Raw genomic sequence first — 17,106 nt, 5'->3', positions numbered from 1 at the left:
TAAAAACTTCTTTTTTATTTGATAGGATAGAGAGAAACTAGGTGGGGGAGTTAGAGAGGGGTGAGGGAGATAGCATAATGGTTATGCTGAAAGACTCTTATGCCTGAGGCTCAGACAACACAGGTTCAATCCCCTACACCATAAGCCAGAGCTGAGAAGTGCTCTTATCAAAAGATAAATAAATTAACAGACATTCATAAAGTTAACCTGAAATTTCCAAAAATGAAAAAAAAAAAGAAGAGAGAATGAGACAGCAGCTGACCTTCTTCACTGCTTGTGAAGCACTGCCCCTGCAAGTGGAGTATGAGGGTTCAAACCCAGATCTTGGAACATGGGAACCTCTGTAGAAGGGACTCTGAGGGTTTTTTTTGTGTGTGTGTGTGTGTGTGTGTGTGTGTGTTTGTCTGTTTTGAGTCATAGCTTTGAAGACTCAATGAAATTAGACCTAGATAAATACTTTGTCTTATGGTCCTATGCCAATCTGTGTTGATTTAGTTCAACTGGATCCTTGACATCACTGGCCAGGGAGGGAAACTGAATTTCCTGCAGATCTTTGTGTGTCTCTCTCTCTGTCTTTTTTTTTTTTTTTTTTGCCACCAGGGTTATTGCTGGGGTTCAGTGCCTGCACAGCAGACCCACTACTCCTGGTGACTATTTACACTTTTTTCTTTATTTGATAGGACAGAGAGAATTTGAGAGGGGAGAGCAGATAGAGAGGGAGAAGAGAAAGACACATATAGTACTTGCTTCATTGCTCTTGAATCTCCTGATCCCTCTCCCCTTTTCCCCAACACACAGAGGCAGGGAGCAGTTCCTTGTTTCCAAGGACCTGAGTGACCGCCAATGACACGGTGAGTGGTCTCAATCTGGTACACTTTTTCTAGGAAGGGTCATATAATAAATATTCTTGGTCATGGGGTCACAGCTGCCCAACGCTGCCATGGTAGGCTGGGAAGAGACATTCACCTTCTTCACCCCATCTTGGATGGAGCCTGAAGGAATCATGTGACATGAGATCAGCCAGAAAGAGAAGGATGAAGATGTGTTGATCTCACTCATGGACAGAAATAAGAAAAGAAGGGGAAACACAAAGCAGAAGTTGGACTTCGGTGTATTGCACCAAAGAAAAGGACTCTGGGGATGGTGGTGGTGGTTTTAGGTCATGGTGCACCATGGAGGAGGACCTAGGCTGGGGCTGAGAGTGCTTTGAAGAAAACTGAAATTTTACCCATGTGCCCACAGCTGAATTTACAGTAAACTGTTAACTCCTCCATTTAAAACAATAATGCATAAGCAAGCTTCCAATCAAATGCGATTTACACAGGTAAGTGGAGGGGTGGTGGGATTCAACTACTGGGTGGTGGTTTGCCAACTATCCTCCTCCCAGTCTATGAGAGGAGACTTCTGCAGAGGCAGATCATGACTGTTGACAGAGACTCCACTGCAATGTCTGATTCTGACTCTGGCTGCTGGTGGTTGGCAGACCCCTTCAAGAGACCATCTAAATGGACATACATCAAAGATACTGCCAAAACAAAACAGCCATGGAAATATCAAGTCCACAGATGGTGAGATGGAACCAGGCTGAGGTTGGGTTTGAGAGTCAGAATAAATGGCGTGATGGGAATGTGCCTTTGGTGTGAAATTATGGATGGCATGCCAACTATAGGGTGCGTTAATGTCTGCTATCTTCCCTCTGTCTTTGTGCAGCTTAGACTAAGGTCTAGGTTTCTTCATCCAATGACTTAATAGGGTCTATAGTAGTCATTCTTACTATTGATACTGCTCAGACAGAATTCAGCTTCAGCTTTCATTTTGGCAATATTATCACTAGGAGATGTACTTTTAAAATAAAAAATACAGTTATTCGATTTCAGTTTTTTTCCTCTCTGAAAGTTGAGCTAAGTTTGACTGGCGCACACATTTTCTTTTCCTAAGATGGACAGTTGCTAACTGACATTAAAATTTCTATTACAGGTCGATCCACTATCCTATGGTCTTGTCAATGTTTCCATTCTATACATAAAAATTAAAAAATTCTATTACAATCAGGTTCTGCATGTAATATTAAAGCCCTTTAACTTACAGAGAATTTTACTCTTTTTTTCCTCCATGGATACAAGTACAAGTTCCTTGTAATCTTACATCGTCAATGATGAACAAAGATTAAATGCTCTGCTTTTCTGTATTTAATCACTGTTGGGGAGATACCAGTTCATAGAAATAGCCAAGCAGCTCTAGAGCAACTAGATTAACATTCAGGTAGTGATAGTGGAGTTGAGATATATTTTAGAACGCAAAAATTCCTCTGACAGAGTAATTCTGTTTCTCCTTGCTTAGATAAAGAGAGAGAGAGAGCGAGAGAGAGAAAGAGAGTCTCTGAACTTGTGATGAATAACAGATTTTAACCTCTCAATTAAAATGCCAATACATCACAGTGATATAACAAGTGAAGGTCAAAAGAAAATGCTTCTTTCTGGATTTTAATTTTGATGCATCCTCTCCACTGGTTCCATAGCAACTTCAACTTGTGAAACTCTCACTACTGATTGAAAGACTCCAGCAATTGAGAATTTCTAATGTGACAAGTGATTCTAACCTAAGCCACAATACACAGCTGCAGCTGACAAGTAATAGTTGAGGCTGCTAATGGCTTTTCTGTCTTATGACAAAATACATTGACACAATCAGCACTCTCTCCTATATAACTGTTATATTGGGGGGGGAATGTACCCTTGAAACAGATGAACATGACAGAATGCCCCTAGTCGGTGTTTAAAATGATACGAAAAATAATATATGTTATCAAGACTTCAAAGTATAAAGTCCAGGACTCCAACAGGCGTCATTAATGATTATACAAGTCTGCTCTCTGCCAGGGCTGTCAGATTAAAGGTGGCTGAAGATTTCTGCTGGTGCACTTGCTGACCACCATCTGGCAGGAACAGAAGCCCCAGCCCCAGAGCTCCTATAAGCAAGTCATGGAGAGCTCTGTAGTTCAGATAGACTATTATCAGTAAGTTGCCAGTCTGATCCACTAATATTCTGGCTTATTTAAGTTAAGGTAAAGCACACATAGTACACTTAAAAAATCATTAGTCTTTCTTATTCCTTTTTGATGCAATGCATAATTTGACCAATAAATACTCTAGGAAGTTTCTGATGGATGGAGGGCGCACATACTTGACACTGTTCCAGTTTGAGATGTCGTGTGTGTGTGTGTATGTCTCATCTGACCTCTTCTGATCAACCATATGGTGACTGAGATTATTTCCTCTCTACGCTGAGATGCACCTAACCTCAGGGCCCTGGCAACTGGCTAAGGTTCTCTACCTATGAAATTGCCAATGGGAGATGGTTAAGTACAAGACTCACATGCATGAGATCCTGAGTTCGATCCCTGGCAACATACATGATAGAATGGTGCTCTAGTCTCTAGCTTGCTTACACTCTCTTATGAATATTTTTCTTAATTAAGGCTTAGGCTACATGCATTTCTATAGATAATTTTAAGGACAAGTCAGGGAGGACACCTGTACTTGGGCACCATACAGATGTGCCCAAGGAAACTGATATTCCCACCTTATCTAGCTACTCAATTAGCCCAATTTCAGAGTTTTTTGCTTTATATTTCTTTTTAAATTTTTAAAAATATTTATTTCAATGAGAGAGATACAGAGAGAGGGAGCTAGAGAGACCAGAGCACTACTCAGCTCTGGCTGATGGTGGTGCTGGGGACTGAACCTGGGACCTCAGAGCATGAAAAGTCTTTTACAGAACTACTATGCTATCTCCCCAGCCTGAGTCTATCTTCAATAAGGAAGTTCTGCTCTACGAAAGCATGTCTAGACATTCACAGGTACTTCCTGCCCTGACCCAGCTGAGTGATAAATGGTGCATTTAGTACTGGGATTCTCTGGAATTCATTCTGTGTTAACAACAGTCAGAAGCCACAATCACACATAACTGCTGTCAGGAATGAAGTCCACTGCAGTCATGGAAACTCTGTTTCCACCCCCAAGTAGCAACTAGTCACTATCTACAAAAGGAAAAAAAAAACATGAAAAGAATGAATGAGATTGGCCAGGCAGAAGAACTGTCAGTGGGATAACGCCAGCCTCCACCCAATTCTACTCTCCTTCTTGATACACCGGGACACTGGTCAGTTCTTGGGGACTTTGGAGCCTCAGGCATCAAAGTCTTTTTGCATAACCATTATGTTCTCTCTTCCACTTCTAATTTGAAACTCATTAAACTCCTAACCCCAGGCTGTTAACATCAGAGAGAAAGATAAAGAGAGAATGAAGCAAATTAAAGGTCACGGTTGAGGTCACTCTGTAGTAATCTGTGAGGAAGATGACTCCCGTAGGGCTGGGGAGACATTATGTGCATATACACCTTCTGGAGATATACTGCATCACAGGTGGCTTTCACAAAGGTCTGAATTAGAATCAGCAACAATGTTCTTTGACTACAGGAGTGTAGTTTTTAGAAGCCAGACCTTCTACCTTCTGCAACTCTCAATGACCCTGGGTCCATGCTCCCAGAGGGATAGAGAATGGGAAAGCTATCAGGGGAGGGGGTGGGTTATGGAGATTGGGTGGTGGGGAATGTGTGGAGTTGTACCCCTCCTACCCTATGGTTTTGTTAATTAATCCTTTCTTAATTAAAAAAAATTAAAAAAAAAGAAATTAACTCCTTTAGTACTCAGAAAAAAAAAAAAAAAGGAGTGTAGTTTTTCTCTATAAAGACCTCTCTAGTGATGTTTCCATAGAGGAATGTTCAGTCAGTCAGAAGGAATGGGTGTAGATCTCCTTCCCCGAAGCCCAAGCTCCTAGTCTTGACACTTCAGAGAAAACACTTTGTTCTCTGAACATTCAGGAACACAAATGGAGTGTTTTAGAGGGTTCTGCCTTTATCGTGTGTGTGTGTGTGTGTGTGGGTGTGTGTGTGTGTGTGTGTGTGTGTGTGTGTGTGTGCTTGTCTAAACATTTTGCATCTTTTCTTCTGTTTGTTGTGCTGGGGTCTTCAGCACATGCTACTTCCCTACTTCCACAGCAACTTGTTCTTTTTATTTAAGACAGGCAGAGAGAAATAGAGAGACAGACACTGTAGCCCCAAAACTTTCTGGTACCGTGGTACTCTCATATGGTGCTGGGACACAAACCTGGATCATGACAGACCAGAAGGCAAGGCCCCAACCAAGTGAATTATCTTCCAGCCCTAGACATTTTATCTATTAAGTCCTTTCTTTTTAATATTTATTTAGTGAAATAGGTAAAGAGATGGAAGAAAACTAACAGATGGCTTCACTCTTGTGTGGAATCTAGAGAACTGATACACATTACTTGCAAAAAAAAAAAATCTAAACAAAACAGAAGCAAGCAAACTGTAAGACTTGTGAAAACTCTGGGATGTTGGAGCACAGGGATATGAAACTTTGGTGGTGGCATGGTGTGTATCTATGCATTGTAATCTTATAATCTTGTAACAAACCATTAGCTCTCAGTCCAACATTACAAGGTATCATTCAAGCCAACTCTCTCTGCCCCACAATTATTATTCAAGTCCAGTGGGACTTCTCTACTAAAAAGTAGTAAAGTCTTTATATAAGATTATTGACTGAACCAACTTAAATTCTCTGGGCTATCAAGCAAACTATTTGACATGTATTTCATAAGGTAGCTATAATAGCCTAAATAATTTCAGGAACAGAAAAGAATTTTAAAAAATTAAAAATTAAGAATAAAAAAAAAGTGTAGCCCTCAGGGTCTTTAAGAACAAAAGAAAACTTATTCAGCATTTAGATATCAAGGAATTGGGGATGCCTACCAGGAAGCAGACCCTCACTAACAAAAGATTTACCCTTTTAATCTTATTTGACTATGTTCAGGGATTTTCAGGAGGCAGAATTTAATTAAGGTGAGTGAACGTTTCTGTCAAGTTGACAGCTCAGCGTGGGAACTTTGCTATTTGTGGGGGTGCAGTGGCTTTGACAAGAAGCCTTATCTTCTTTTATTCCCTTTGCATGAAAATCCTTCCCCCTTCTTCACCACCATCCCTCCCTTTACCTGGAACATTTCTATTCCTCTACTAAGACGTCATCCTCTTCTTCTTCCATATGGATCTTACGAGAGACCCTCCCTCCATCTTTGATTGGGTAGAACAGGCAAACTGACTCATTAAGTTAAATAAGCTAACCCTGATCAACAGCTAGTATAGTAAGAGGGTGTTGGGTTACTTCTGATGCACATGTTTTCTCTTCCATCTTCTCAGCAGGATTTGCTAGGAAGACCAGCAGAGGAACTGAGCAAAATGGCATGGCTACATCCCCAAGATGTGGACTTGCAACTACAAGCAATCACCACTGTTCTTGAATGCATGCATGGTTCATGCTTCTCAAGCAGTAAGAGACCAAACACTTCTCAGACACATTTTCCCTGGGGCTTGTGTTTAGACACAAGGGGTTAGCTCTGGCAGCCGATCCACTCCAACAGAGCCCAGTGCTCCAACAGGACCCGACCCCATGCTATTAAGGGACAGGTTTCCCCCATCAGCATTAAGAGAGCAGGGAGGATCAGTCAAGCTCCCCAGTCATTGAAAAAGGAGAGCATGCGCAAATGTGAGCTCATCAACCAGGGCTGGGCGGTCAGACTAAGTCTACTTCTCAGGCCACGGATTAAAGGTGGTTGGTTGACTGCAGGTGGCCCAGGGGGGCAGGCAGTAACCTGTTGGTGCAGGGGCATGGGGTGCTGTGCCACATGACCAGAAACACAGTGCTAGTGGTGAGTTTCATTTCCATCTCGGAGAGGGGGCTTGGGTTCTGGTATCTCTGGCGCAAGAACTGGATCCAGGCTCTTTCCCAAGGGGGAGCTAGTAAGTAGCAGGTTTTCTTTTTTAAATGTTTTAAATCTTTATTTATTGGATAGAGATAGCCAGAAATCAAGAGGGAAGGGGGTGATAGAGAGGGAGAGAGGCAGAGAGACACCTGCAGCCCTGCTTCACCACTCATAAAGCTTTCCCCCTATAGGTGGGGACCAGGGGCTCGAACCCAGGTCCTTGCGCATTGTAATACATGCGCTTAACCAGGTGCGCCACCACCCAGCCCCGGTAGCAAGCTTTTTGTTTTTGCTGCTGTTTGTTTTTCTCCCTGTTTTTTTTTTTTTAATCATTCTTATAATGCGCAATGTCTGGGTGGTGGCGTATCTGGGTAAGTGCATGTCACAGAGCTCAAGGACCTGGGTGCAAATCTCCAGTCCCTACCTGCAGTGGAGAAGGCTCACAAGTGGTGAAGCAGTCCTGCAGGCATCTTTGTTTGTCTCTTTCCCCCGCTTCCCTCTCAATTTCACTCTCTGTTTCCAGTGTGAATCTAATATAATAGTGTTTGTTCACAAGACTATTACCAGAGGTGTACAGGTACACGTCTTCCCAGGACAGATGCAGACACACCACACCTTCCACCTGCCTTCCACTTTCCCCCAGCATAAGACACTGTGTTGCCAATCCCCCTTTAAAAATATTTTATTTTATTTTATTTTATTTTATTTTATTTTATTTTATTTTATTTTATTTTAATGTGAGATAGAGAGAAAGACACACACAGACACCAGAGCACTGCTCAGCTCTGTCTTTGGTGGTGCTAGGGATTGAACCTGTGATGTCTGAGCCTCAGGCATGAAAATCTTCTGCAGAACCATATGCTGGCTTCCCTACTCACCAACCCCCTTTCAACCTCTTTCAACTTCCTCTATTTAAAGTCTTAGCTCTGCTGTAATAGACCATAGTTAAGTATTTTCGTCTCTTAGCCCACAGGGATCAGGCAGACAGAAGGACAGAGGCCAAACTCATCTCTATTCTGTCTCATCATCAGCAAATACCTAACAGTATCCATGTTAAGCTGGCTGTCTCTCCCTTGCTGGAAGTACTTTGGAAATTTTCACCCCCTGTTGGAAGCCAAATACATTTTTTTTCATGGAAATCTAACATTCACATATGTTATACTGTCAAGTTGATTTTACCAATATGACCACAGAAGACAACTCAGGAGCCATCTGTCAAATGGGAATTACCAGTGAACTCTGCTTTCACTGTGAGGTAGGGGGACTGGGGTCCATCTGTGTTTCCCTCCGCTTGTTCCTCAGAGACAAGTGCTCTCCAGGAACATTCAAAATGTGATGCATAGACAACGGGCTTGGGGGACCTGAGGACCCGTTCTCCCCCTGCCAATTCTGTGGGGATGTAAGTCACCCTCTGACTTACTTGTCTCCTTTACTTTTGGAGATGCCCACCAGCTTCTCGATGCCACCAGCATCCCGTAAGGCCTTGGCATTCTCCATATTCTTGGTGATGACCTCGTGCAGGGTGCAGCAGACAGCGGTTACTGTGTCATCCGACATGGTCTTGCTTGCGGTGCTGTTGCTGTTGTTTCCTCCCGGGAGCCTGTGGACGAGGTCCCGCATGGCGTACTTGCCTTTGGAGAAGAGAATGGAGGGAAGAGTTGGGGTGAGACCAAGATGGTGGAAGAGGGCAGAGGGAGAGGTGGAGGACTAGGAGAGCAGAGAAAACAAGAGGCCATGCTAAAGCATGAATGGCGTGTGCTTCCATGATTGAACTTTCTCTTTGGGAGAAAGAGAAAACAGGTTCAAGGGGGGCTCCATCTCTGGGCATGTTATTTCATGCATCTTTGTAAATCCACAAAGAAAGGACAGTAATGATGCCCGAGTTCAATGAATCAATATATGGTTAAATTAAATGGATCGGTATATGAACAGCCTTGAAGGACACAGACTCCACTTAACAAGGTCTCGGCAGCTTCTTGGTCACTACTCAAAGAAGTCAAGGAAAAGTATGAGAATCCCAAGATTGTCTCCAACATGCCCTGATAGAAGTTACATTATGTAATGAAGGAAGGTCAGGTTACAACTATGTGGGAGGCATGGATGTATGTGTAATGTCTGAGGTTGGCCCTTATAATCAACATTTCTAGAAGCGCTGTGATGAATATATAACTAGATGTCCTCTAGAATACATAACTAGATGAGCTAGGTAGCTGGGTACTCTCGTCTCTCTGATGAAATTTTATGGGGTGGCTCTACCATATAACATTTACTAGTTTTGACATGTTTTTCTCCATTAAAAAAAATATCCAGCGTTGGATGTGCAATTGACTTTGTCACTATGAATCTTGCTCTTCCTAAAGATAAAGCTACTTATGATGACAGCTTTATGGGGCAGTTTTGGTTTATAAAGCACTTTGGGCATCGGTGAGACCCTCAGGAGACAATTCACTCTTGCCATCTGCAGTTTCCAATTTGGGCCTGTTAATTTACTTCTGGGACCAAGTGCCCGCCATAACGTTGGCTGTTACGGTGGTTACTGTTGGGGGGTGGGCACAGACCTTTGGTGGTGGGTGTGGTGTGGAACTATACCTATGTATCTTATCATCTTATAAATCATGAATACGTGTGTTTAAATTCTCAGATGGAAATGTCTGAGGAATTCGGTGTGAAATTTCTTTCTTGTGTCCTACCCCTCGGCCAACTGGGCAAATTCTGCTAGCCTCTAAAAGCCATTTCAAAAACCATTTTCCTCCCTTGCCACTTCTAAAAGGTTGCCTCTTTCCTGTTTAATTCTCTGCTGTGTGGTGCCCTGGAGTAGAAAAATCACTCCATGGGAAGAGAAGATGATATCCTAAATCCAGTAGGTAATAAATAAAACATTAGTCTTCGTAATACTGGTGTCTGTTCTTATCTTAAAAGTTTACATAGTTTATTTTTGCTCCGACCAAAAAAAAAAAAAAAAAAGCTGATGTCTAAGTTACCGAAAGAGTAACAAGTGCCTTTGTTCCCTGGATGAAGTCTGAGAAGTGTGTGACAAATATGTTTTGGCTGAAAGCTGCTAAGTGCGGCAAATTTATAAACTAATGACAGCATGGAGTTTCCAACAGTTTGGAGAAGATTCTTTGTACCTGGGCACTGCTCTGAGCAACTGGCTTCATTTGCTTATGATGCTATCAGATTCTACTCTGCCTAGAGTTTACGTCTCCTGGGATCAACATGCCAGCAGCTCTCCTGCCTTCATCAGCTCCCTTTAGCCACTGTGGGACAAAGTTGAGTTCCAGAGAAGTGAGAAGATGGGCATTTTCTGTCTTCTTTCTTTTCCTTTCTAAGGTAAGTGACAGAGGAAAGAACCAGGAAGTGATTTCAATCATCACGTATACAGGGTCTTTCATTCTTCGAGTGAGTATAAATGGCTAGCTTTGTGACCCTGGGCATCCTCAAGGTTAAAAATAAGAAGAGAGAGAGAGGATTTTGCTGTAGTGTTTTCCCCCCACCCTGTGAGGAGGAATGAGACCACAATCGTGCATAAGCATAAAGCCAATGAACAACCTTCTTAGCCCAACACTTTATTTGAGAGGGAAAGTTAGAGGAGAGACAGAGGGACAGAGGAGGGAGAGACCATAGTATCAACCCACCAGTCATGGTGCCCCCCAGTGCCATCCAAGGTGTCCCCTGGATGCACTGCCAGTGCTCAACCCAGCACCTCTTGCATGGTAAGTATCCAGGGCAGTACTTTTTAGTTTTTCTTGTTCTCAACATGTTAAGGAATTGCGTGAGATAGATCAGAAAGTGTGCCTTCGTCCTGTGTGATTTACCGCCCCAGAATGAGAGGAAGCATTGGTATAGTACTTAAGAGGACAGAAGGCGCCCCTTCCCAGGGTAGACTCAGCATGGATGACATATCTGTGACCTAATGTTCCTGAACAACGGAAAAGGGCAAGAGGCACAGTCTGACCATTGGGAAGTCTACTGGATTGATTTTATTCCCATTATTTACAACACAGCCCACTGACATTTACTAAAATAGGGGATTTTTTTCTCCCTTAGAAAGGTACATCGTACTGTATTTTTTTACCACCTAAGTAGAGGAACACATCAGATGAAATTATTTCAATAGGGATAAGACGATTGAGCATAATTCGGAAATTCTTTCCGGGCAACACGAGTGTTTTGAGCCTTTGAGTTTGCTGCTGAGGAAAGCTGTCTTCTTACATCAAAACCTGAACCCCATCTTCATTTAAAATTTGGGTACAACAACAGCTTTTTAATTCTCTGTTCAAGAGGATTTATTTATTTATAAGTAAGAAGGAGAGAGGGCCAGTGCGTCATTTCCAATATGTACCACCGAGGATTGAACTCAAAGCCTCACTCTCACAAGTTCTGTGCTTTACCACAGCACCACCTCTCCTGTTGCACATTTTTAAAAATAATTTTTCTTTATTGGGGGGATTAATGGTTCACAATGAACAGTAAGATACGGTAGTTTGTATACGCCTAACATTTCTCTTTTCCACATAACAATTCGACCCCCTCCAGGTCCTCTTCTGCCATCATGTTCTGGGACCTGAACCCTCCCGTCTCCACCCCAGAGTTTTTTACTTTGGTGTAATATATCAAACCCAGTCCAAGTTCTGCTTTGTGTTTTCTTATTTTTCAATTTATTATTATTACTAGTGATTTAATAATGATCGACATCATTATGGGATAAGAGGGGTACAATTCCAAACAATTTCCACCACCAGAATTCCATATCCCATGCCCTCCATAGGAAGGGCCCCTATTTTTTATCCCTCTGGAAGTATGGATCAAAGATCTCTATGGGGTGCAGAAGGTGGAAGGTCTGGCTTCTGTAATAGCTTCTCCGCTGGGCATGGGCACTGACAGGTCGCTCCATACCACCAGCCTGTCTCTACCTTTCCCTACTGGGGTAGGGCTCTGGGGAGGAGAGGTTACAGGACACATTGGTGGGGTCGTCTGTCCAGGGAAGGCAGGCTGGCATCACGGTAGTATTTTTCAACTTCTGTCTATGAGTGAGATCATCCCATACCATCCTTCTCTGACTCATCTCACTTAACATGATTCCCTCAGGATCCATCCCAGATGAGGTGAAGAAAATGACTTCATTTTTAGTTTAGTCTTGCATTTAGAAACTTTGAGGGAAGGGCGGTAGTGGCGAAACACCCAGCACATGGACTAAATCACTGCCACAAGTGACCTATATCAAAGGCACATTCTAGGAGCTTGAGAAAGGAAGAAATTAGTTTGGACTGGGGCTTGGTTTAAGAAGCAGATGTTTAGGGTTTGTTCTGTAAGGTGAGGGGTGTTTCATGATCAGGCTGAACATTTTCAGAGCATTATAGGTGCATCATAAAGGAAGGCGGGCCTAGAATATAAGAATGAAGGTGGGGAACATGTGGTCTTTTTTTGGACGACACATCTCTATCTGCCTCCAAACTTGTATCGAAATAAGCCCTAAAATGTCAAGAGGTTTGTTCTCTGCCAAGACTTCTGTTTCCCCTAAGTTTCTATGTATCACAGAAGGGGCATGGGTTGCGTGTTCACCAAGTAGAGCACACACGTACCATATGTGAAGACCTGGGTTCAAGTCCCAGTTCCTTACATTTGGGAGGGAAGTGTCTATCCGCCCTACAAGAAGATCTGATATCTGTCCCCATTCCTCAGTCAGATTTTTGGGTTCTAGAGAGTTGGGATTTCTTTGATAAATGGAATGAACTCTTTATTAGAGTTGAAAAGAAACTTGAGAATTGTCAAAAAAAATCAACCTGATATCATTATCTTCCTAATTCGTAGGACTTTTTGATTTTTCTGCCTTTGGAGCTGCCACAACTGTTAAGTGAGGTTTCTCTGAGATGTTTTAAATTTCCATTTTTCACCAGATTTTTTTATTGTAGTAGAATAAATGTAATATCCAATGTAGCAACATGTTCAGTTTTTTAAATTTTTTAATATTTATTTATTTATTTATTTATTTTTGTTGCCCTTGTTCTATTGTTGTAGTTATTGTTGTTGTTATTGATGTTATTGTTGTTGGATAGGACAGAGAGAAATGGAGAGAGGAGGGGAAGACAGAGAGGGGGAGAGAAAGATAAGACACCTGCAGATCTCCTTCACCGCTTGTGAAGCGACTCCCCAGCAGGTGGGGAGCTGGGGGCTCGAACCAGGATCCTTAGGCCTGTCCTTGAGCTTTGCGCCACCGGTGCTTAACCTGCCCGACTCCCAACATGTTCAGTTTTAAAGTATGTGGTTCAGTATTATTAAGCATATTCATACTGTGGGCAGCCATCACTACTACCCTTCTCTAGATTTATTTTCATCTTGAAAACAGTTAACAGTAACTCTCCACGTCCCCAGCCCTAGACAAGCACTGTCCTGCTTTCTAGTTCTATAATCTTGTAACTCATATACGTACCTCCAAGTAGCTCATTTAGAGAGAATTATACAGGAGTTTTGTTATGTGACCAACTTATTTCACTTAGCATGATATTCTCAACCTTCATCAATGTCAGAGAAATACCACAATCTCCTTTGCACTAAAGGCTAAATGATATTATACATATGAATTAAATTTTGTTTGTCATTCATCTCTTAATGAGCTTCTGAGTTGCTGCTTCTTTTTTTTACCTATTGTGAGTCACTGCTTCTGTGACATGATGTGATTTGACTTTAAGTTATTTGTGTCTTTGGATCTAAAATGAGTCTCTGGTAGACAAGATAGAGTTGGAATATAGTATGTGTTTGAAAAAAATCTATTATGTCAATCTGTCTCTGACTGGAAATTTTTAAATAAATACCAACAAGGAGGGACTTATTAGTATTCTTTTGCTAGTAGTTTTCTCTCTGCCTTGTAGCTGTTTTTTGTTCCCTGTTCCCTTCATCACTCTCTCTTTTGGGTTATTTAATTTTTGCAGCAAAAATTTTTAATTCCCTTCTCAATTCTTTTTGTGTTTTCTGTAACTGTTTTCTTTGTGGTTACCATGGGGACTACATTTAATGTGCTAAAGTCATAGAACTCTAATTTAAGTTTACGTCAGTTTAACTTCAATAACACACAAAACTCTGTTCAATTATAATTCCACCCTTCCCCTTGTAGGAACCATTTGTACACTGGGTGTTCAATCCATAAAATAGTAATTGTTTTAATGTATCAGTCTCCTATATAGAATTAGAATGTGGAGTCATAAACAAAACAGGTGGTGATACTACTTTCAGATTAACTGTTTATTTTCAAGCATTCATCCATTACATCAGGTAGATAACAAAAGTGGACTTATTAACCCACAGCAGTAAGACCAGTTTCATTATCCATGTATTTACCTTAACTAGAAATGTATTTTAGATTTGTTTTTTAATTAAAGAGAAAGGAAGGAAGGTAAGGTGAGAAAAAAGGAAGGCAGGAAAAAACTAGGATATTACTCTACCATAATGGTACCAGGAATTGAATTTGGGACCCGATACTTGCAAGTCCAGATGACTAGGTCAGCATTATTTTATATAGTTTTTTTTTTCAGACTATAGGATTCTCTTTATTTTCATGGAAGATCTAGGTTAGTTTTCATGAGCTTTTGTTTATTGTCTTAATTTCTTCCCTCTTAAAGGACAGTCTGACATAATTCAGAATTCTTGGCTGAAAAAAAAAAAAAGAAAGTAACAGCTTAGTGTCTTCTAGCCTCCAGTCTGATGAGGAACTGTTATAATCTTGTTAAGCATCATGTGTGTATGAAAAGTTATTTCTCCTCCTTCTTTTTCTTGTCCTGTTCAAAGTTTACTCTGTCTTTGTCTTTGGACAGTCTGGTGTCTAGTTGGGCATCTTTGAGTCCACCCCTTCCTAGAGTGTGTGATTTTCCCAGGTCTGTATATTCATGTCATTCACCAAATTCAAGAAGTTTCACACATTTTTTTCCCCCTTGGACTTCATTCATTTGTATCTTCTATAAGTCCAACAATTCTGTCTATTCAAATTTGCCTTTGAACACTCTTGTAAAAAATTTACATCGGCTCTAGTATTTCTTCCTCTTTTCAGGTGCCTACCTTTTTATAGATATGGCCATTTTATTCAGACATCTTTTTTTTTATTTTTCCTTTTCCATGTCTTGACTTCTTGGAGTATCCCCTAAAGTCTCTGATCAGTACATCTGCCATCTGGTCTGTATCAAAGATAATTCCTGATTACTTTTCTTCAAATGGGTTACATGTCTCTGTTTTCTGTTTTGTTTGTATACATTTTTTTTCTCTCAAAAACTGGACAGTGGAATTTAACAATGTGCTAACCTTGGACATCAGATTCTCTATCTGGGTTGTTTTTGTTTTACTGTGGTTGGTTGTCTCTGTGCTGGGATCAGCCTGAAGAACTCTCTCCTCAGGTCTTTCCCCAATCTCTACCTTCCCCTGCTCACACATTCCGATTTCCTTTTGAGATAACTTGAGAAGGGAGAAGAGATAGTGAGAGGAAGAGAAAGACAGACACCTGAGGGTCTGCTTCAGCACTCATGAAGCTTCCTCCAAGCAGGCAGAGAGCAGGGGCTCAAATCCGGGTCCTTGTGTTTGGTGATGTGTGCACTTGACCGGATGGGTGTGCCACCACCCAGACCTCATTCTAATGTCCTAATTTTGCTTGCACAGTATGTGCATTTGCTTTTAATGTCTTTGTCTTTTTAAAACAATTATTTATTTATTCCCTTTTGTTGCCCTTGTTGCTTTATTGTTGTAATTATTGTTGTTGTTGTCATTATTGGATAGGACAGAGAGAAATGGAGAAAGGAGGGGAAGACAGAGAGGGGGAGAGAAAGACAGACACCTGCAGACCTACTTCACTGCTTGTGAAGCGACTCCCCTGCAGGTGGGGAGCCGGGGGCTCAAACCAGGATCCTTCTGCTGGTCCTTGCGCTTTGCGCCACGTGCGCTTAACCCACTGCGCTACCGCCCGACTCCCTGTCTTTATCTTTAATAGCTGGCTTTCAAAATGGGAGCATGAGAACAAAGTAGGGAGGTAGAACAACACTAGCTTTGCAAGTCTTCTGCCAGCTGGTCACCTCAGCGGGAGAATCGGGGCTGTGCAGCCATGGGTGGTCCAGCAGTGGCTGCCTGTGTCTGCACCTCCATGACCAGCATGGAGCAGCATGGACACAGCAGTCAGCACTCAGACACACACCTTCCATGTTTGGAGGTTCTTATTGCTCTGTTTTAACATCTTTTGTTGCAAATGGCACCAGAATCATCCTCATAGCTCTCTGCAAAAGGCTCAGGAGTGTAGGGTGAATAGATGCTACGACGCTAGCGGGTTGAAATCACCGACATTTGCCCTCGTTTATCATCCAAGCTCGTCCCCAAGCTGGGACATAAGAGTATGTCAGTGTGAAGCTTGTCCTGGTGCGGGGCAGGTTCCTGGTGCCTCCCACTCTGCCATCTTCTCAGAATCCTCTCCGCACTCCACATGGACTTGTGATAGCTGACGTCGTAAACGTTAGAAGTGGCTTTCCAAGACACTGGGACTCTACATCCATGTGAAAAGGAAAACAGCTCCTATCCCTGTCAGTGGAAGAGCATTCATCTTCTAGAATGCTCTGTCTACACTTCCAATCCTTTCTGTAATATAGCTAATGCCTGTTCTCTTTCTCTATGGGGGAATATCTGGAGCTTAATGTATCATGAAACCCAGTCACTGTGTGCACTACAGGGATAGCTAGTATAAAAAGATCATCTATCCTAAAAGGAGAGAAAACATATGGGTAAAAGTCTGTTTTAAAAATGACTTGACTCACAAAGAGGTGATGTATTCAAAATGGACGGCTTGCTTTCTAAGAAGATTGATTTTTTTTTTTTTTCAAAATGGGAAAGTTCTGAACCCAGCTGCAGTTATTTGTTCACAGACGCCAGTGATTTAAGCTTCTATCTTATTTTCTCTAGTAACTCTTCTTCCCTCAATCTGTGCTCCACAGTCAAACTAATTTAACAACAACACAAATGGTCTTTGACATTGAGACCATATAGAGGCTGCTCAGACTCCTGCTGGAGTTTTCTTCCCTGAGCTATGAAATGAGAAAGCTGAGAGAAGCAGTCAGGTGCGTCTGACATTTTATGGGCATTTATTTGGTTTAATAGTATTGTGAGAGCTGTCTTCTTCATCCAGTCTCCAGCAGAAAAAGGTGTGACCAGTGAATAGAGAGCTGCTCTATTTTGCTGTAATTTGGAGGTGGGGTGGGGTGGGTGGGAGGTGTTCTCTGTCCTAAATTTCCTCTCAGGACCCATT

General features: G+C 41.9%; 1 protein-coding gene across 5 annotated transcripts in view; it reads right to left on the bottom strand.

The window, feature by feature from the left end:
* CTNND2 (catenin delta 2) overlaps positions 1-17,106 on the bottom strand; it is a 767,681-nt gene that overhangs the window by 32,762 nt on the left and 717,813 nt on the right. For all 5 annotated transcript variants that reach the window (XM_060191168.1, XM_060191170.1, XM_060191172.1 and 2 more), the window contains one exon: positions 8,260-8,470. In XM_060191168.1, the coding sequence (XP_060047151.1) occupies positions 8,260-8,470 (211 nt within the window). The remainder of the gene's footprint in view (positions 1-8,259; positions 8,471-17,106) is intronic.

The sequence above is a fragment of the Erinaceus europaeus genome, chromosome 5, assembly GCF_950295315.1.
Source record: "Erinaceus europaeus chromosome 5, mEriEur2.1, whole genome shotgun sequence".
Lineage (NCBI taxonomy): Eukaryota > Metazoa > Chordata > Mammalia > Eulipotyphla > Erinaceidae > Erinaceus > Erinaceus europaeus.
Note: the sequence above shows the minus strand (reverse complement) of the source record. Positions and strands in the feature narration are given on the sequence as shown.